Below are 21,077 nucleotides of genomic sequence, written 5' to 3'. Positions count from 1 at the left end.
AATTGCCTTATGTGGCAGAGCTTTGCGGATGGCCAGCCCCTTGATGGGAGTTCCATTGTGCAGAGAAAATGCTAAAAGGGACCCCAAGTCCTACAGATTGCTATGGGTAAAGTCCCACCTTCTCTGGTTCTGTGTGACACCGCACCAGTTTCCCACTAACGCATTTCATGCCCTGCACACTGATCTGTATTGGAACAGACTGCCACGAGAGGTGGTGAGTTCTCCTTAAATGGAAGTCTTCAAACAGAGGCTGGACAGACATCTGTCTGGGATGATTTAGTGACTCCTGCATTGAGCAGGGGGATGGACACGATGACCCTGGAGATCCCTTCCAACTCTAAAGGCCCCGTCACACACAACAATGCACCAGCGATCCCGACAACGATACGACCTTGTCAGGATCGCTGGTGAGTTGCCAAACAGGCAGATTTCACCAGCGATCAGGACCAGCAAGGACGCTGGTATCCAATGTAAATATCGGGTAACTAAGCGAGCGCGTCACTTAGTTATCCGCTGTGTACCTTGGATACCTGCGTGCTCGCGTTGGACGCTGGTATCCAAGGTAAATATCGGGTAGCTGGGTCGTCCTCCCAGGGCTGTGGGGTACTCGGTACTGGGCCGGTGTCAGGGGGAATGTGTCACAGCAGCGGTGACCCAGTCTGTGGCCCTGGGCGCCCAAGTAATGGAGGAATGTAGTTAATGTGGAATAGAATAGTTCGTGACGCAACCTGTGGTGTACGGCAAGTGAGATGTTAGGCCGACGCTGCATGCAGATCCTCTGGGGCTGGTGGTGTGTTGCAGCATAGATGGTGTAGCTCCGCACAGGTGAAGCTGTAACCCCAGGGCCGTGTAGTTGTAATGGTTGAGGAGAGATGCAGGCAGTGTAAAGGATGGTACCCAGATGTAGCAGTGCTGAGCGGGTTGGCGCAAGAATGAATAGAGGACACCGGGGCTTGTAGTTCCAAAGCTTTACTCACAGTCTGCGGTACACACTGGTGCCTGCCTCTGGGCCGTGTCCTCCGGGTCAGAGACTCAGCCAACCTCCAGGCAAGATGGAAAGCTCCTCTCCAACACTCCGCCAACATGTACCTTTCCTGAACGACTCCTCTTTTGCGCCCTAAAGTGTGAAGATCTCCAGTACCGTGGTACTCTGGAGTTCCTCCTGACCGATGTTCCCAAGAACTCTCCTTGTACGGCAGACAGCTGTAGCCTGCTTCGGGGAATCCTCTCAGAGTCCTGGCTCTCTAATCAGTTGCTGTTGTGCCCCAAGTCTTAGATAGGAGTAGTGCATTTACAGCCAACTACTCCACCGGTGTCTGCTGCAGAACCATAAGTGTCCATACAACCTCGGGGACCAGGCCCCGGCCTTGCGCTGAGAACCTATAGGCAGGGTTCCTCTTCCAACGCACGTCTCCTCTCTGTTCTCCTACTCCTTCGTTCCGTACTTGTCGCTCTCTTATGGAAGCTTAGGTTTCAGTTCTACGTCTTTCTCCTTCTGTTCCTTTCCCGTGCCAGCTGGCTCAGGTCACTGAGGCAGCTGCAGCACTCCTTCCTCCATCCCTTCCTCCAGGGATCCCCACTCCTCCTGAGTGGCTTCCTTTCTCACTGACCTTCTGTCAGACTGAACCCCTAATCCTACACTTTCCCAGTCTTTTATTTATCTCAACTCCACCCACCTCCCAGCACATCCAGTGTTCCAAGCAGGGAACCACCAGAGGTGCTCTGCTACTCTCTAAGCACTGAGCCGCAATGTGGTTGTGCAGAACTACCCTGTTGTGTGGGGTGCGAGTGTTGGAGCGTGGAAAGGAGTTCCCACCTTACCTGGATGGTGGGGCACCACACCTTAGGAGAAGGTGCAGTACCTCTGTGGCGACTGAGCCTCAGGGGCGCCACATAACTAAGCACGCGTCACTTAGTTACCCGCTGTGTACCTTGGTTACCAGCTCCCTGCGCGAGCACGCAGGTATCTAAGGTACACAGCGGATAACTAAGTGACGGCGCGTGCTTAGTTACCCGATATTTACCTTAGATACCAGCTCCCAGCGTCTGCTTACAGCGCTGGGAGCTCGCTGATCGTTGCTCTCCCGCTGCCACACACAGCGATGCGTGCTGGCCAGCGGGAGACCAACGATCAAAAAACCACCCAGAACATTCCTGCACGATCAGCGATACCCGGCGGGTAGGCGGTCGCTGATGCGTGCCACACACTGCGAGATCGCTGGCGAGATCGCTGTGTGTGACGGGGCCTTAACATTCTATGATTCTATAGGAAGCAGTTGGGTCTCTCCGGGGATATGTGATCATTGTGCAGCTCTTATCGGAGGCGTCATGACTCATATTTCCTGAAAAGATAGTTGTAAAAGGTTCTTAACTGATTTTTCTTTTTCTGTAGTTTCTCAGTCACTTGAGTGAAACGTTATTTAATAGTTTTTGAGATTTTTTTTTACATCCGATTTGTACACAACACTGCCCAGTTGTCTCATTGTGTAATATGTTCATCTTGTGCGGTGAAGAGGTAGTTTAAGAAATTTATAATGGGCTTTCTCCTTAAAAGGAGCACTTAAAAGTATCACAAAAAAAAATAATATGCATTTAATTAGTTCAGTTGCACATATGTATCTGGAGGTTCTTGAGATGTGAGAGATGAAGTAATGATCACGGGGGCAGCAATTTATCAGGACTTCCTGACTGTAACGCCAGTGAGATCTGGGTCACGTCAGCTTTCCATGTACAGTGGGTATGGAAAGTATTCGGACCCCTTTAAATTTTTCACTCTTTGTTTCATTGCAGCCATTTGGTAAATTCAAAAAAGTTCATTTTTTTTTTCTTGACTGAAAAAAAACCCCAGAAATGTAGAAATTTTTGCAAATTTATTAAAAAAAGAAAAACTGGAATATCACATGGTCAAAAGTATTCAGACCCTTTGCTCAGACACTCATTTAAGTCACACGCTGTCCTTTTCTTTGTGATCCTCCTTCAGACGGTTATACTCCTTCATTGGAGTCCAGCTGTGTTTATTTAAACTGATAGGACTTGATTTGTAAAGGCACACACCTGTCTATATAAGAGCTCACAGTGCATGTCAGACCAAATGAGAATCATGAGGTCAAAGGAACTGGCCAAGGAGCTCAGAGACAGAATTGTGGCAATGCACAGATCTGGCCAAGGTTACAGAAGAATTTCTGCAGTACTCAAGGTTCCTAAGAGCACAGTGGCCTCCATAATCCTTAAATGGAAGAAGTTTGGGACCACCAGAAGTCTTCCTAGACCTAACCATCCATCCAAACTGGGCAATCGTGGGAGAAGAGCCTTGGTGAGAGAGGTAAAGAGGAACACCAAGATCACTGTGACTGAGCTCCACAGATGCAGTAGGGAGATGGGAGAAAGTTGCACAAAGTCAACTATCACTGCAACCCTCCACCAGTTGGGCCTTTATGGCACAGTGGCCCGATGGAAGCCTCTCCTCAGTTCCAGACATATGAAAGCCCACATAGAGTTTGCGAAAAAACACATGAAGGACTCCCAAACTATGAGAAATAAGATTCTCTGGTCTGATGAGATGAAGATAGAATTATCATCAAAAAGTTCTAAGTGGTATGTATGGAGAAAACCAGGCACTGCTCATCACCTGCCCAATACAATCCCAAAAGTGAAACATGGCGGTGGCAGCATCATGCTATGGGGGTGTTTTTCAGGTGGAGGGACAGGATGACTGGTTGCAATTGAAGGAAACATGAATGCGGCCATATACAGTGATATCCTGGATGAAAACCTCTTCCAGAGTGCTCTGGACCTCAGACTTGGCCGAAGGTTCCCCTTCCAACAACACAATGACCCTATGCACACAGCTAAAATAACAAAGGAGTGGCTTCAGAACAACTCTGTGTCCATTCTTGACTGGCCCAGCCAGAGCCCTGACCTAAACCCAATTGAGCATCTCTGGAGAGACCTGAAAATGGCTGTCCACCAACGTTCACCATCCAACCTGATGGATCTGGAGAGGATCTGCAAGGAAGAATGGCAGAGGATCCCCAATTCCAGGTGTGAAAAACTTGTGGCATCATTTCCAAGAAGACTCATGGCTGTAGTAGCTCAAAAGGTGCTTCTACTCAATACTGAGCAAAGGGGCTGAATACTTATGGCCATGTGATATTTCAGTTTCTCTTTTTTAATAAATTTGCAAGAATTTCTACATTTCTGTTTTTTTTTTTTTTCAGTCAAGATACCCACTGTACATATAAATAGTTTGGGGTGTGAAATCCTGCGGACATATTCCCTTTAATTAATATTATACTGCTTTTTTTTTGGGGGGGGGGGGATGTTGTCATATGTTCCTAATTTGGTCTTACACTGTTAACGCGCATTTTAGGTTGGCCATGGGATGACCTCAATCACATCGGACCTGCCAATACCCAAGCATTAGTAATGAGCGAGCATACTTGTGTGCTTAGAGTATTTTTGGCGTGCTCGAAAAAAAATGCTCGAGGAGCAGGCGCTGCATGGCTCGCGGCTGTTCGACAGCCGCCATACATGGAGGAATTGCCTAACAAACAGACAACCCCTATATGTGTTGTCACTATCAAACAGCCGCGAGACATGCAGCCACAGGGATTCTGACTTTTTTTTATTAGCACACCGAAAAACTCGAATAGGACACGAGCATGCTTGCTCATTACTACCGAGCATACATCTTTGCGGTATGGGCAGGGGGTAACAAGCTGCTGGTAGACTCCTCTGGAGGGGCTTATATTACTAAGTGCAGATTTACTGTCTTACGTTCCTAAGAACAAATCATCAGCAGATTCCGACCATCTGGAAGAAAAGGAAACGCCATTTCCTCCGCTTGGGTGGAATGTAAGGTTTCATCCAATCAGACGCCTATAATGCAAGGCGTCAGCCAATCAGACACCTGGAATGCAAGGCTTCAGCCAATCAGATGCCTGGAATATAAGTCTTCAGCCAATCAACCACCACTGATTGGCTGCAGTGGTCAAGTCACCGGCACCCATCGCAAAGCCAGTGGAAGAAGCCTGGAGCACAACAATGGACGCCAGCAGAAGAAAGAAGGAGCAGTGCCGGTCTGGTAGGTTGGTTTTTTTTTGTTTTTAACTTTTGCACTACTTTGGGCTTTTTAATAAAATGTGCAAAAGTAATAGACACACACTTTAAATATGATTTTAGTGTATAAAATTAGTAAATACACCAACATTATCCTACATAAATAGCCATGAAGCAAAACACCAAATAGAACTTCGAAAAAATTGCTTCAGCATCAACATTTGAATTCTACATACTAGATGAGTCCAATATGCACACCATAGTAATAATCATAGTAAGAAGATAGAAATCTCAAATTCCTGGTAATAACAAAAGTCACGTTGCACTAAGCCCTGAAATATAGCAGCATAGTTGTAAACATAAACATAGTGTGTGAAAAATATAGGGTAATGCAATGCAGTCAAATGCCCATTATCTAGTATCAGAATGAGACTTATAATTACCTTAGGACATTATGCGAGGACCCACCACACCCGACGCGTGTTTCGCTTGGAAATGTTTCGTTCAGGGGTGACCCTTCAAATGTTGATGTGCAAATATACAATATGATAATTAACTATCACTAATAGCTGCACCTTCTTATTTTATTTCTCTGTATACTTATACAGTAATATCACTTTGTATGTGAGGCTTCTACCAGGACTAGTTACTTCTATATTTCCGGGGTACCCATCTGGTTATCTGTACCTGTGGTGTTATATCTGTCTTATATTTATTGTTTTTACTTGAAATTAGAATAAATTGAATTTTTAAATGTCACTCTAGCCCGTGTTGAAGAAATTTTTTTGAGTTCTATAAAATTAGTAAAACTAACAACAAAACTATATATTAATTAACCATAACAATAAAGCCCCTGAAATGTGACGTAAATGACTGGCTCAGTGGCTAAGTGCTGAGCTCCTGGGTACAAATCCCACCAAGGACAACATCTGCAAGGAGTTTGTATGTTCTTCCTGTGTTTATGTGGGTTTCCTCTGGGTTCTACAGTTTGTCATCGCTGCGAAGACATACTGATAGGGAATCTAGATTGTGAGCCCCAATGGGGACAGTGATGATAATATATGTAAAGTGCTGGGGAATATGATGGCGTGACCTCCTCACGCTTCATGATGTACCGTTACATCATGGAGCAGGTTCAGGAGCTGAGCCTGCGCCACTCAAGGCAGTTGTCTCTAAAGGCAGGGACTGGAGACAGCTCCGATCTGTTGCTGGTAACCCCTTAAATGCCACAGTCACTGAACGTGTAATCTACATAACCCTGCAGCCTTGCAGTATATAGAACAAATGATTGCAGGTTCAAGTCCCCTATGGGTTAGTGAAAAAAAAGGAAAGGCAAAAAAAAAATAAATGTGTAAAAAAAAAAAAAAAAAAAAAAAAAAATACAAATTTAAATAAACTCCTTTTACCCCAATTAAAGAAAAAGATGTAAAAAAAAATAAATATATATGTTTGGTATTGTTGTGTGATAATTGAGGAGGAGATGGAGACATTGTGGCGGCTGAATGTCATTAAGATCATGTTAGTGATGTACAGAGCAGTGCAGGGACAAGGAGTGCTACAATGGGGCTTTGGGTCTGATGCATTGGTTTGGGCACAGATATTTGGCTGGCAGAATTTCATGAATAATTATAGGTTATGTTTGTAACTGGTATGGCCAACGGTGTGCGTGTGTGAATGTGCACCAGTAATGTCCATAGCTTATGTCTGGGGTTGCAATATTAGGCACAAGCTCAGGACAAGGGTGGTGTAATGTGTAGGTACTAAAGGATTGAGAATCACCATGGAAGACCATGTCAGGAACCCACTGCCAATCTCCTGTAATACTCAACAATCTGCCATTTGTTTTATGCCCCTTGATGTATCGTGTTAGCCGGTCGCCTCTGGATGTAGCACGTTAGCCGTCCGCCCCTGGATGTAGCGTATTAGTCAGACGCCCCTGGATGTAGCACGTTATCTGGTCACCCTTGGATGTAGCATAGTAGCCAATCACTCCTGAATGTAACATGTTAGCCGGCCAACCCTGGATGCAGCATAGTAGCCGGCTGCCCCTGGATGTAGCTTGTTAGCTGGCTGCCCATGGATGTAGCTTGTTAGCTGGCTGCTCCTGGATGTAGCTTGTTAGCTGGCTGCCCCTGGATGTAGCTTGCTAGCTGGCTGCTCCTGGATGTAGCTTGTTAGCTGGCTGCCCCTGGATGTAGCTTGTTAGCTGGCTGCCCCTGGATGTAGCTTGTTAGCTGGCTGCCCCTGGATGTAGCTTGTTAGCTGGCTGCTCCTGGATGTAGCTTGTTAGCTGGCTGCCCCTGGATGTAGCTTGTTAGCTGGCTGCCCCTGGATGTAGCTTGTTAGCTGGCTGCCCCTGGATGTAGCTTGTTAGCTGGCTGCCCCTGGATGTAGCTTGTTAGCTGGCTGCCCCTGGATGTAGCTTGTTAGCTGGCTGCTCCTGGATGTAGCTTGTTAGCTGGCTGCTCCTGGATGTAGCTTGTTAGCTGGCTGCTCCTGGATGTAGCTTGTTAGCTGGCTGCCCCTGGATGTAGCTTGTTAGCTGGCTGCTCCTGGATGTAGCTTGTTAGCTGGCTGCCCCTGGATGTAGCTTGTTAGCTGGCTGCCCCTGGATGTAGCTTGTTAGCTGGCTGCCCCTGGATGTAGCTTGTTAGCTGGCTGCCCCTGGATGTAGCTTGTTAGCTGGCTGCCCCTGGATGTAGCTTGTTAGCTGGCTGCCCCTGGATGTAGCTTGTTAGCTGGCTGCTCCTGGATGTAGCTTGTTAGCTGGCTGCTCCTGGATGTAGCTTGTTAGCTGGCTGCCCCTGGATGTAGCTTGTTAGCTGGCTGCCCCTGGATGTAGCTTGTTAGCTGGCTGCTCCTGGATGTAGCTTGTTAGCTGGCTGCCCCTGGATGTAGCTTGTTAGCTGGCTGCCCCTGGATGTAGCTTGTTAGCTGGCTGCCCCTGGATGTAGCTTGTTAGCTGGCTGCCCCTGGATGTAGCTTGTTAGCTGGCTGCTCCTGGATGTAGCTTTTTAGCTGGCTGCCCCTGGATGTAGCTTGTTAGCTGGCTGCCCCTGGATGTAGCTTGTTAGCTGGCTGCTCCTGGATGTAGCTTGTTAGCTGGCTGCCCCTGGATGTAGCTTGTTAGCTGGCTGCTCCTGGATGTAGCTTGTTAGCTGGCTGCCCCTGGATGTAGCTTGTTAGCTGGCTGCCCCTGGATGTAGCTTGTTAGCTGGCTGCTCCTGGATGTAGCTTGTTAGCTGGCTGCCCCTGGATGTAGCTTGTTAGCTGGCTGCTCCTGGATGTAGCTTGTTAGCTGGCTGCTCCTGGATGTAGCTTGTTAGCTGGCTGCTCCTGGATGTAGCTTGTTAGCTGGCTGCCCCTGGATGTAGCTTGTTAGCTGGCTGCTCCTGGATGTAGCTTGTTAGCTGGCTGCCCCTGGATGTAGCTTGTTAGCTGGCTGCCCCTGGATGTAGCACGTTAGCCGGCCGCCCCTGGATGTAGCGTCTTAGCCGGCCGCCCCTGAATGTAGCACGTTAGCTGGCCGCCCCTGGATGTAGCACGTTAGCCGGCCACCCCTGGATGTAGCACGTTAGCCGGCCGCCCCTGGATGTAGCGTCTTAGCCGGCCGCCCCTGAATGTAGCACGTTAGCCGGCCGCCCCTGGATGTAGCACGTTAGCCGGCCGCCCCTGGATGTAGCACGTTAGCCGGCCGCCCCTGGATGTAGCACGTTAGCCGGCCGCCCCTTTATGTAGCACGTTAGCCGGCCGCCCCTGGATGTAGCACGTTAGCCGGCCGCCCCTTTATGTAGCAGGTTAGCCGGCCGCCCCTGGATGTAGCGTCTTAGCCGGCCGCCCCTGGATGTAGCACGTTAGCCGGCCGCCCCTGGATGTAGCACGTTAGCCGGCCGCCCCAGGATGTAGCACGTTAGCCGGCCGCCCCTGGATGTAGCACGTTAGCCGGCCGCCCCTGGATGTAGCACGTTAGCCGGCCGCCCCTGGATGTAGCGTCTTAGCCGGCCGCCCCTGGATGTAGCACGTTAGCCGGCCGCCCCTGGATGTAGCACGTTAGCCGGCCGCCCCTTTATGTAGCACGTTAGCCGGCCGCCCCTTTATGTAGCACGTTAGCCGGCCGCCCCTGGATGTAGCACGTTAGCCGGCCGCCCCTGGATGTAGCACGTTAGCCGGCCGCCCCTGGATGTAGCACGTTAGCCGGCCGCCCCAGGATGTAGCACGTTAGCCGGCCGCTCCTGGATGTAGCACGTTAGCCGGCCGCCCCAGGATGTAGCACGTTAGCCGGCCGCCCCTTTATGTAGCACGTTAGCCGGCCGCCCCTGGATGTAGCACGTTAGCCGGCCGCCCCTTTATGTAGCAGGTTAGCCGGCCGCCCCTGGATGTAGCGTCTTAGCCGGCCGCCCCTGGATGTAGCACGTTAGCCGGCCACCCCTGGATGTAGCACGTTAGCCGGCCGCCCCAGGATGTAGCACGTTAGCCGGCCGCCCCTGGATGTAGCACGTTAGCCGGCCGCCCCTGGATGTAGCGTCTTAGCCGGCCGCCCCTGGATGTAGCACGTTAGCCGGCCGCCCCTGGATGTAGCACGTTAGCCGGCCGCCCCTTTATGTAGCACGTTAGCCGGCCGCCCCTTTATGTAGCACGTTAGCCGGCCGCCCCTTTATGTAGCACGTTAGCCGGCCGCCCCTGGATGTAGCACGTTAGCCGGCCGCCCCTTTATGTAGCACGTTAGCCGGCCGCCCCTGGATGTAGCGTCTTAGCCGGCCGCCCCTGGATGTAGCACGTTAGCCGGCCGCCCCTTTATGTAGCACGTTAGCCGGCCGCCCCTGGATGTAGCACGTTAGCCGGCCGCCCCTGGATGTAGCACGTTAGCCGGCCGCCCCTGGATGTAGCACGTTAGCCGGCCGCCCCAGGATGTAGCACGTTAGCCGGCCGCCCCTGGATGTAGCACGTTAGCCGGCCGCCCCAGGATGTAGCACGTTAGCCGGCCGCCCCTTTATGTAGCACGTTAGCCGGCCGCCCCTGGATGTAGCACGTTAGCCGGCCGCCCCTTTATGTAGCAGGTTAGCCGGCCGCCCCTGGATGTAGCACGTTAGCCGGCCACCCCTGGATGTAGCACGTTAGCCGGCCGCCCCAGGATGTAGCACGTTAGCCGGCCGCCCCTGGATGTAGCACGTTAGCCGGCCGCCCCTGGATGTAGCGTCTTAGCCGGCCGCCCCTGGATGTAGCACGTTAGCCGGCCGCCCCTGGATGTAGCACGTTAGCCGGCCGCCCCTTTATGTAGCACGTTAGCCGGCCGCCCCTTTATGTAGCACGTTAGCCGGCCGCCCCTTTATGTAGCACGTTAGCCGGCCGCCCCTGGATGTAGCACGTTAGCCGGCCGCCCCTTTATGTAGCACGTTAGCCGGCCGCCCCTGGATGTAGCGTCTTAGCCGGCCGCCCCTGAATGTAGCACGTTAGCCGGCCACCCCTGGATGTGATATACAGTATTATGTCCTATTCCCCTCATCCTTATTGGATGTCTTGGCTCACTTCAGGCTCTCTTTTACGTCTTCATCTTCTGTGCAAACAAGGTGCCGCCACGTTCCGGGGCCTCTGTTTGATGTGTGTTTGCTCTTTATTTGTCATGTTGAAGATCAGATTTCTTATCTGTGATCATCAGGCTCCGGGCTGCATTCATAGACTACAGATTAAAACTCATTGGTAAATATCACTGGAAGATTTGGAAATCCTAACCATACACTTACCGCCATTCACGTCCCGCACAAAGAGCCAATTGTCACACGGCCACCATACGTGGCCGCCGCTAATGATCGCTGGTCTCACCGGTCTTGTCTTACAGCATATTCTATCATTAGAAAAACCTTTACTTTCCATTCATTGTTCTCAATAAACATATAGAAACGTCATCAAATATGGGGTCCCATAATGTCTATCACTCCGGGACTGCACGAACCCCAAGCCCACCAGACATTGTTAATTTGTGAAAAAAAAAAATTAGATATGGTCCTTTCTTCACTGTATATAGATGTAGAATTTTTAGCCAAGTGGGCGTAGTCCTCAACTCTTCTCTGTGGGTGTCTACTTGAGGATCCCGCCCCCTTGGCTAACGAGACTAGAATTATACACAGTGAAGAGGAGGCCATATCTAATGAACAGAGTGGTGCAGGAACAGAACAAAAATAATGTCAAACTCAGAACAGTGGCCTTCACACCAGGTAATATAACAATAATTTATCTAAGGCAAGTGACAGGTCCTCTTTAAGGCGGTGGAGATTTTTTACACCTTCGTTTGGATAAACCCTCCCCCCCCATAATAGGCTGATTCCAATCAATCAGATAAAATCTGCCAAGTAACCTGGTAACAAGTGTTAAATTCCCCTCCAGCGCCTCCGCAGGAGACATGAGGTATTTCATAGTTGCACAATATATTGCATATGTAATGTAGGGCACAGTCCTTCAGTGTGAGAGACGCTCTTTGTAACTTTGGGTGGTGCATGAGGGTCCTGAATTGCGGACCCACTCCTGTATTAAATCAGAAGCTCCTAGTATTGAATGTGAAAATTAGTTTTGTAAATTATCCATCGATATGGAATAGATCATGGTTGAAGTTCACTGGTTCCCCTACCGATGGTCAGAACACGTCTCATGTCTTCCCTATAAGTCTTCCGTATACCATGCCCCTCCAATCATAGACTATGGGACTGATGAAAATTACCGAGCACCTTGACCTATAATAACCAGGAGGCTACATCTGTTACTGCTGCTTCAGTTTAAGGCCTGCTTTTTCCTAAAAACGCCTTAATGAATCGGGGCCATAACTTGTTTATACGAATGGAAACTGCAATGCTAGAAGGGGTTGTCCACTTTTAGAAAAATTTGGCCCAAATTTTGTTAAAAATCACACTCAGCAGGTTGTCTCCCCCCTGGGTCCCAATTTTTTTGCCACCGCGGTGACGTCATGTCAACAGCGCGTGCCACTGCTCTAGCCAGTCACTGAGCTCAGCGGATGTGCCGAGGTCGATGACTTGCGCCCCTGAGCTCAGTGATTGGTTAGAGCAGTGACATGCGCTGTTTACGTGATCTGACCACTGCAGCCAAAACACCGAGACTGGACCCAAGGTGGGGGACTACCTGCTGAGTCTGTGAATTTACAGTTTCAGACCCAATTTCCTGAAATTGGTCAACCTCTTAAAAAAATGCACCCATTCATTAAGAGATGCACGTTTATTAATGAAATTGGCACATCCTAATCCAGATCACACTTCACCAAGACCATGGTCTACAAAATGCCGGGCTTGATGAATCGAGGCCTAAGTGCACAAATCGATGGATGGGAGTTGGGCGCTTCTTCCGTCAGAAGATGTGTAAATTGATTAAAAATTGCAATATTTTCGGGATCACCGTATTCTCTAGATATCTAGTATGTGTCTCCATAGGCTTATATGGAGTCTGATTCTTTCATGATGCATATAAACAGTAAAGCAGACATGCACAATAATTATTTTTTTGGTGTCCGAGTACCAAATTTTGAGATTTTACCACTCTTAAAGGCCACATAAAATTCAAAATGGTATTCTGATCGAATATCGACAGTTCTAGTAATGCCATAATCTAGCAAGAAGCAGGTCCATTTCTGGAACGTCCATTATTGTAGACAGAGGGTTATCTCTTCCTTTGTTTAGGCGTCAAGGTGACCATACAGTGAGCACAACTATCCCCATAGCTTGAGTTACTGAACTCCGAGGAGTCAGAAATGGCTGGGTGGGCTTCAAACACTGGCAGAGTGGGCCACATATTGTGCGCCCTAGCAGTAAAGGATCACACACAGAATCAACGTTTAAAAGACATCGATCCGTTAGAAGAACGCGATATTAAATTTGACCCCAAAATTGAGCCGTGTATGTTCGGTTCTTTCACTAAATTTTTGCTTAATGAAGAATACAAACATCATAACCTTGGTGCCATACTTGCTAGCACTACTCCTATGCACCCACAGAGGATGGTGTGTTGGTACTGCCACCTTCCCGTTCACTTTCAGGACTTGCCGGTACAAGGAGAAGTCTAGGTCCCATCAACCGAGCAATTTTTTTTTTTTTTTTTACCAGGGGCACCACAATTTCTTTCGTTGGGTGGGGATTTGTAATTTTCTTCACCATGCGCCAGGTGCAGTGAACTCTCAGTACCCAGTTTCAGGGCAGTTTCTAATTGACTCATGTGTTTTCACAGATCCCACGTTGATGAATAAAGTCAGAAGCTTTTTTTTGGGGAGAAAGATCAATCTGCCTTGTTTCTTTTTACCCTAAAATATGAAGACAAACCCGAGATCAACGAGACGAAGACTGGAAATCGACTTTGAGGACGAAGAGAGTCCGGAACAGCAAACTTCCAGCGAGGATGATAACGACAAGTGCTACGTGTATCGAGAGAAGAGTAAGAGTAAAAACCAAGAACCTGGTAAGAGCGACAACCGGAGGAAGAGACAGTCATCCCAAGGGAAGGAGCACAGTGTCCGAAGGCTGGAGAGCAACGAACGGGAACGGCAGAGGATGCACAAGCTCAACAACGCCTTCCAGGCTCTACGAGAAGTGATTCCACACGTCAGGGCTGAGAAGAAGTTGTCCAAAATCGAAACGCTCACCTTGGCCAAAAACTACATAAATACTTTAACCGCCACCATATTGAATATGTCCAGTGGTTGCTTGCCCGGGGACACGAACACGGATACAAGGAGAGGGGGGAAGCTCTACCAACATTACCAGCAACAACACGGGGAGGAGGACAATGATGAACACTTAGAAAAGTACTCTACACAAATCCACAGCTTTCGGCAAGGTAGTTGATGTCAAGCTCAATGGATTTATTTTTTTAAACTTTAGTGCCTAAGAAACATGAAAAACTCTATTATCCTAGGACAATGCTGTATCATTCAAAATATTCCATCCAGAAGCCAATTGTCCACATTTTAACGGAAATTAAAGGGAACTTGCCACATTGGACATATCTGCAGATAAATAGGGCAGGAGGAGTGGAGCAGATTAATATATATGTTTGGTATAGGTTCTATATTACGCCTCGGAATTCCTGCCCTGCTTAGGCGTCCAGTGGGTGGACCTATTACCAAGTCGGACCGCCTACTGGACCCCTTAGCCTAGACTAAGCAGGGATATAAATAATCTTTTAACATATTATATATAGGAATCTGCTTTATACCATCAATAGGACGGCATGTACAATGCGACGGGCTAACCTTTAATGGTGGATAATTGGATTTCGGATTAGCGTAGTATGAATGTTCTGTAAATTATTAAATTATGGGGTCGCAATGAGATGTAATGTGATAATCACTGGTTTTAGGTGAAATACTATTTTTTTAAAGAGACAGGTACCTTGTAATAATGTCATTGGCACAAGCGATGAGTATACAGGCAGCAGTAGCGTTGGACGGTATATGAAGAAGATTGACTTCTTAAAAGAATATCCTAGGGCTGAGGATATGATTGCACACATGGAAAATATATTTAATTAGGGCCTAAAAGGTAAATCTTCCCATAAGTAATACTCTACTGACCTTTGGGGCCCATTACTGTGACGGAGCTCTGACCGAGACTGATAGCATATGAAGGTTATGATATACATTATATACAAATATATGCTATATAGCAGCTATAGGGTTAAATCCCATAAATAAAGGAGCTGCATTAAGCACTTCCCTGCTGCAATCGCCATTCTGCACTGGAGAAAAAAAAAAGAAAAAAAATTGTGAAAAAGTCCAAAAGGTCAGCATGATGTATATATTTTTTTTTCTAAAAAAATGACTTTTTTTTGTCTTGGGTAAAACTGGAAAAATAGGAAAGTGATTTTTTTTCCTATAATTGCGGGAAATATTGGGGAATGGTCCCACTGTACAGTGAAGCACATCGAGTAGGGATTGTAGTGTAGAATGAGTAAGTTCTGGCCGAGGATGAAGAATAGAGAAGGCAAAAGCTCAACTCTTCTTCCTTCATTATAGTCAACTATTGATTGTACAGGGATAGGATTTTTTTTTTTTTTTTTTTAAACGAAACAGCGCCACCGCAATCTCCTGGTTGTGTGTGGTACTGCAGTTCAGTCTCAATTACATTTAATGGTGCTGAATTGCAATAGCAGACAGAACCCAGGGACAGGTGAAGAACACACATCAATTTTTCTACTTTTGCCATTATACAAGGTTTAGCTCAAGATGCGAGAGAATGTGAATATTATCTATAGGTGTTTTGGCTTTTTAACAAAATATGACTTTTGTTATGAATATGCTGCTGTTTAAAGGAACATTTTACTACTGATCAAGTGGTATGGCTCTATAGGTTGTAGTACAGCAACAAATAATGATGCCTGTTTTGTAGTAATCCGATGTGTAAGCGCCCAGAAATCAAGATTTGATGCTACATGCAAATTAATCTGGAAGTGCATTGGGGGTGTGGTGATGCACTGACACTCCCCCAATGCACTTTTAAGTCTCATCACAATTTCTTCAGCCTTAGCACTGCCTGGGTCTGGTTCCTGGTCGACTTTAATTTTCTGGCTTGGAATAGCCTGTGTAAGTTGGCCATAACTTGCATACTTAACTTTAAGCTAAAGCTAAATATTAAAGGGGTTCTCCAGGTTTGGAATGAAAGTCTGAGGTCACTCTATGTGACCGCAGACTTCTGAATCCTGACAGCACGCACAGCACATGCTGTCGGGGTTCTCCACTGACCGCAAGTATTCGATTCATATACTTTTGGCCACATTCTAACTAGACGTGTGCTGCAAGTGAATCAAGCGAAGCCACGCACGTCTAGTCGACACGTGACCGCCCGCTCTCGCTACAGGCACTGGCCAATCCTGACAGCGTGCATGGCGCACGCAGCGAGGATTCAGAAGTGTAGAGTCACACCGAATGATTGCAGACTTTCATAGTCTCTTAAAAAATCACTACTGACGACCATAAATGTAGATTATGACCGATTTGCAAATTTTGGTGTTTTAGGTTACCTAAGAAGGGGGCATGACCGAGCACAGCCAACAGAAATCATTCTAATTTAACCATAAAAGTGGCGTAAAGTCCAAGAGAAAAAAAAACTTCTGTCCTTGCAGAACATTTCTTAGGAAATATGCGCCACCCCAAGAAATGTTCTGTAGCCAGGGACACCAGTCTCGCTGATGAAGAAGTTCATCCCCATAAGGATAAAGGAACAGCCATTGTGTTGACGTTTCTTCGCTGTAGAGGTCCATGACCGTCCTTTCCTTCTCACCTTCAGCACAGACGGCGAGTCCAATCCTTTGATCTAGAAGACAGTTACCTCTCTCGGTACAGAATGCCTTCATCTCTCAGCTTCTGTTTTGCCTGGAGGTGACAGGTGTATGTCGGTAATGAACGGCCTCGTTGCAGCACTTCGCAGCGACTCTGGGCGCTGCTGCTTTTTTGTGACAGTAGCAATGATCTTCTGGCAGCAGATCACGTCCCGGACTCTTAGGAGCAGGATCTGCACAGAAGAATTACGTTTCAAACCAAATAAATGTCAGGAAAGTTTGGAAGATCTCGTCTTCCTTTTGCCAGAGGGGCACACAACGGATAGACTTGCCTTGCTGCCAAGTGACAGTCTTTAAAGATACCTAGCTACGTGTGTACCTTGTTAGTGAGCGTACTCGCTTCTCCTGGTATATTAAATCACTGTTTATCTTCTGGCTTAGGAGTTAGGAAAAAAATCTTGTTTGATCAATCTGCATTTCCTTCTTATAGCATTAGCCAGTTGGCAGCGACACGGGAGCTAATGACATCACCGGTAAAGGTAAACATTTGCTGAAGTTTTAGAGTTCTGAAAAAGTTGGTGCGACACGGGGAGCCGTGTTAGGAGAGCTCTCAGGTGGAGACCCTGAAGGTTCTCCTGGTCTTACCGCCCAATGTGCTTTCATGGAAAACGGCGCCCCCTATTTCAACAGATATTGTCCATCATTGCAGTTCATTTTCAGAGAATGCAATAGCAGACAATCCCCGTCCATAAGAATGATGCCATCAGGCCCGGTTTGCATGGCGTTATTAGATGTGGATCTGTTTCAATATCCACATCAAAAACGGCATCAAATACTCCATGATTTGGATACTTTTGATCCAATCTTATTTATTGGTGTTTAAACATGACAAACAAAAACTGACATAAAAAAACAAACATCAGTGCTACAACATTAGCACATAACATGATTTGGATATTGAAGCAGAACCAAAACCCACAGAAAAAAAAACTCCATGTGTACCTAGGTCTTAGAGTAAGAGCACATGGCATCTTTTTCAGGCAGATTCTGGCTATAAAAAAAAGCACCATAATGAACACACGCACAGCAGTGTCGAATGATGTCACTTCTTATAGCCGCTTCAGGATTTGGAAATCATGGAGCGGGTAAAAGAAGCGACATGCTCTGTGTGCTCAACAGTAAGGAGGAAAAGACACCAGCGCTGGAGCCATCGCAAGAACAAAAGCAAAGCCGCCTCAAGAAAACGGCAAAAGGCTGCACCTGGGAAAATTTGGCGGCTGCCCTGGCGTCTAAAATTTACTGTGTGCATATAGCCATAAGCAGTTTTTGCCACTATTAAAAAGAAGTGTAAGAAAACAGCCATAGACATTCTCGTATGCACAACGGAGGCATCTAAATGCGTACTAGTGGTTTTGGTGGCGACAGGTTCGAAGCAGCGGTTGCAGGGAAAATATAACTTTATTTTCTCCCTGCAGCCACTTCAGTAAGCCTACCAGGCAAGGTTTGGATACTATTTACCTGCAGGTGAATACCATGGTGCACATAGATTTGCCGCTCTTTACGAGATCATACCTAAGGGTTATGCTAACATGAACGTTTTTGGTTCGTATGAAAAATGGACCGCACACTGCCCAATGATAACGTGGTAGCTCGCATGAATATTTTTCTGCACGGACCAATGTTTTTTTGGGGGATGAGACTCGCCTAGGCATATCAAAGTTTTTTAATGAATCGAATTCAAAGATTTCATAGAAAAAATAAAACCTACCTTTTATTATTTTTAATGTTAAAAAAATAGATATTCTACAAATGCCAAAAATGGATCATTTTGCATATACGGGGCACAAAAGAAATGGGTGAATTTAGCTCCGATATATGTGCCGCAAGTTACCCATTTGCAGTCAGGCAGCCATTAAGTTCTTTAGTTGCTCTCCGATGATGTAGGGGGAAAGAAAATAAAGACATAGCAAGCGAAAAGAATAAGATACTACAGAATAAATCTGCATTTTTTTTGTTATTTTTCCAGTGAGTTTTCTGCATGTTGAAGGATGTATATAGACAAATAACACATAGCGAAATATATCAGCCAAACTTTGATGGATGTCCAGCACTTCTCAGGGAAAAACACTAATCACAAAGATTAGACTTTTCCGGTCTGGTTCTTTTGGTCCCCATTACCATAGGCAATTATGTGCCCCTTCTAAATGTGGGAACCATTCGTGTTAATTGCAAGATAAGTAGTAAGATCTGTGTATGGACAGGACATGATACCACACATCTCCGGATCCAGGTACAGTACTTATATCTATAAATGTCTATATCAAAATGGCCAGGGCTTCCAGCATTGAATATGTAAAGATTTAATAAATGGATTTTATATTCATTGTGTGTGTTCTGATTTCTTCTCTCACTCATTGGGTCCAGGGTCTAAGGCAGGGGTGGGGAACCTCAGGCCCCAGGGCCATTTACGGCCCTCGACCTTTTATACGGGCCCCCGGGCAGATTCCCAGGGACCACAATGTTTTGGCAGGGAGTTGTATTTTGATTGCCACCAGCTCATTAATTTCTTGCTCTGTGAGCACACACATGCAGTGTTCACTACTGAACATTGAAGGGCATGCAATGAAAGATTACGTCCTGAAACCAGTGCCAGAGTCAGGATCTACTTAGTGGGTGGAGTTTGTACGGCCCCCGAAGGATGGAATAAATATCCAAATGGTCCTTGGCAGAAAAAAAGATTCCTCACCCCTGGTCTAAGGGGTAACATTTCTCCTTGTGGAGAGTGACATACCGGCTCTGGCTCGCCAAGGTAAGGAGGCTTATTTGCCGTACAATGCTCCTCTGGGAAATTTGATATACAATTGCCTCTTCAGAGAGGAAGAGGACTTGAACTCTATAGCGCCACCTGTTGTAAGTAGCAATCCTACAAGTCACAATCGACCCTTTAACAAGTCTTGCAATATGACTTAGGTTTAGAGATGGGCAAACCCGAGCAGTAAAGTTCAGCGTCCGTACCAAACACCTACTGTTCGGACACTGAACACTGTCTTCACCAGGAAGTCCGTGTTACTGTTCAGATTCAGCCTCCCAAACATAGGGTGTTTGTTGCGCTGTCATGTGCAAACACTGCTTCTGCTCGGCAGTAAAATCATTACCACCGGTCAGACAGCCACGGTTCCCACGCTGTCAAATGACAGCGTGAGCCCGCAGCTGTGATCGGAGGTAAAAAGTTTACCTCCAGTCACTAGCATTGGCCTACACCTGTTGCTGCTAATAACAGTGAGAGCAGGCGGCAGCTGATGGGAGTATTTATCATCTGGCGCCTGCGCTCTAAGTAATTAAATAAAAAAAAACTGTGTGGGTACCCCTGTATTTTTGATAACCAGCCAGGCAAAACTGAGAGCTGGGGGCTGCAACCCTCAGCTGTCAGAGTTAGAAAGGCTGATAAGAATATAGGGGTCCCTACACTATTTTTTAAAATTTAAATAAAAAAAAAACAGCATGGGACCCTCCCATTTTTTGACAACCAGCCAAGCTAAAGCAAACAGCTGTGGGATGGTATTCTCAGGCTGGTGAGAGGCCATGGATATTGCCCTTCCTCCACAGCCTAAAAGTAGCAGCCCACACCTGCACAGAAAAGGCGCATCTATTAGATACACCAACTCTGGAACTTTGACCCGCTGTTCCCACTCATTTACAATATAAATATAGGATTAGTAATGGGTAGCTGTCTTATAGATGCCTCTCCATTACAAATCCATGGGCTTAATGTCATCGGACAATACAAAGGTGACTTTAACCCCAAAAATATGAACCTCACTTGCCACCGCTACAGGGCAAGTGGTAAGAGCAGTGCAAAGTGCCAGAATTGGCACATCTAATAGATACGCCTTTTCTGGGCGGCTGTGGGCTGCTATTTTTAGGCTAGGTCGTTGGGGAATATCCATGGCCCCTTAACTGAGGATACTAATCCCCACTGTCTGCTTTAGATTGGCTGATTGTCAAAAATGGGGGGATCCCACACCGTTTTTTAAAAATGATTTATTTAAATACTTGATAACCAGCCTTGCTAACACTGACAGCTGAGGTTTGCATCCCGCGGCTGTCAGTTTTGCCTTACTGGTTATCAAAAATGCAGGGGAACCCATGCCGTTTTTTATTTATTTAGATCGCAGGTGCCGGCTGATGAATACTCCCATCAGCTGCCGCCTGCTCTCGCTGTTAGCGGCAGCAAGCATAGGCTGATGGGAGCAGTAGTCCCATGAGCTGACACCAGTGACCACATATAAACTTTTTACCTCCGATCACAGCTGCGGTCTCACGCTGTCAATTGACAGCATGGGAACCGTGGCTGTCTGACTGGCGGTAACGATTTTACCACCTATAAGAAGTAGTGTTTGCCGCACTGTCATGTACATGACAGCGTGGCACACACTGGATGTTCGGGACCCCCATTCAGGTGAATGGGGTCCATGTTCGGGTCCGGGTACTGTTCTGGCACCTGAATCCGAACTTTTTTTTATCTGTTCGGCAGAACCTGCTGGACCCGAACATCCAGGCGTCCGCCCATGTCTACTTAGGGTAAAATCCAAATCAGAATCTCAATTTGCAGACACTGTGTTTCAGGCTATTGGTCCATTTGTGTCCAGCAACTGTGTTGGGCATTTCACCACCTCAGCAGGGGGATGTAAAGAGGAAAAAAATCTTCATCTTCTTCCCTAGATAAAAGAAATTCAGGCAAAGGGAATATC

The 21,077-nt window shown here is 47.1% G+C and overlaps 1 protein-coding gene across 1 annotated transcript in view; it reads left to right on the top strand.

Annotated features, from left to right (window-relative positions):
• BHLHA15 (basic helix-loop-helix family member a15) overlaps nucleotides 1-18,709 on the top strand; it is a 40,344-nt gene extending 21,635 nt beyond the window's left edge. The window contains exon 2 of the mRNA XM_073543059.1: nucleotides 13,282-18,709. Coding sequence (XP_073399160.1) covers nucleotides 13,362-13,895 — 534 coding nt within the window. The 5' untranslated portion in view covers nucleotides 13,282-13,361 and the 3' untranslated portion in view covers nucleotides 13,896-18,709. The remainder of the gene's footprint in view (nucleotides 1-13,281) is intronic.
• Nucleotides 18,710-21,077: the final 2,368 nt, after the last annotated feature.

This window comes from Dendrobates tinctorius, unplaced genomic scaffold, assembly GCF_039654945.1.
Source record: "Dendrobates tinctorius isolate UK_male_01 unplaced genomic scaffold, ASM3965494v1 ptg000129l, whole genome shotgun sequence".
In the NCBI taxonomy this organism is placed as follows: domain Eukaryota; kingdom Metazoa; phylum Chordata; class Amphibia; order Anura; family Dendrobatidae; genus Dendrobates; species Dendrobates tinctorius.
This window is presented reverse-complemented; position numbering and strand designations above follow the sequence as displayed.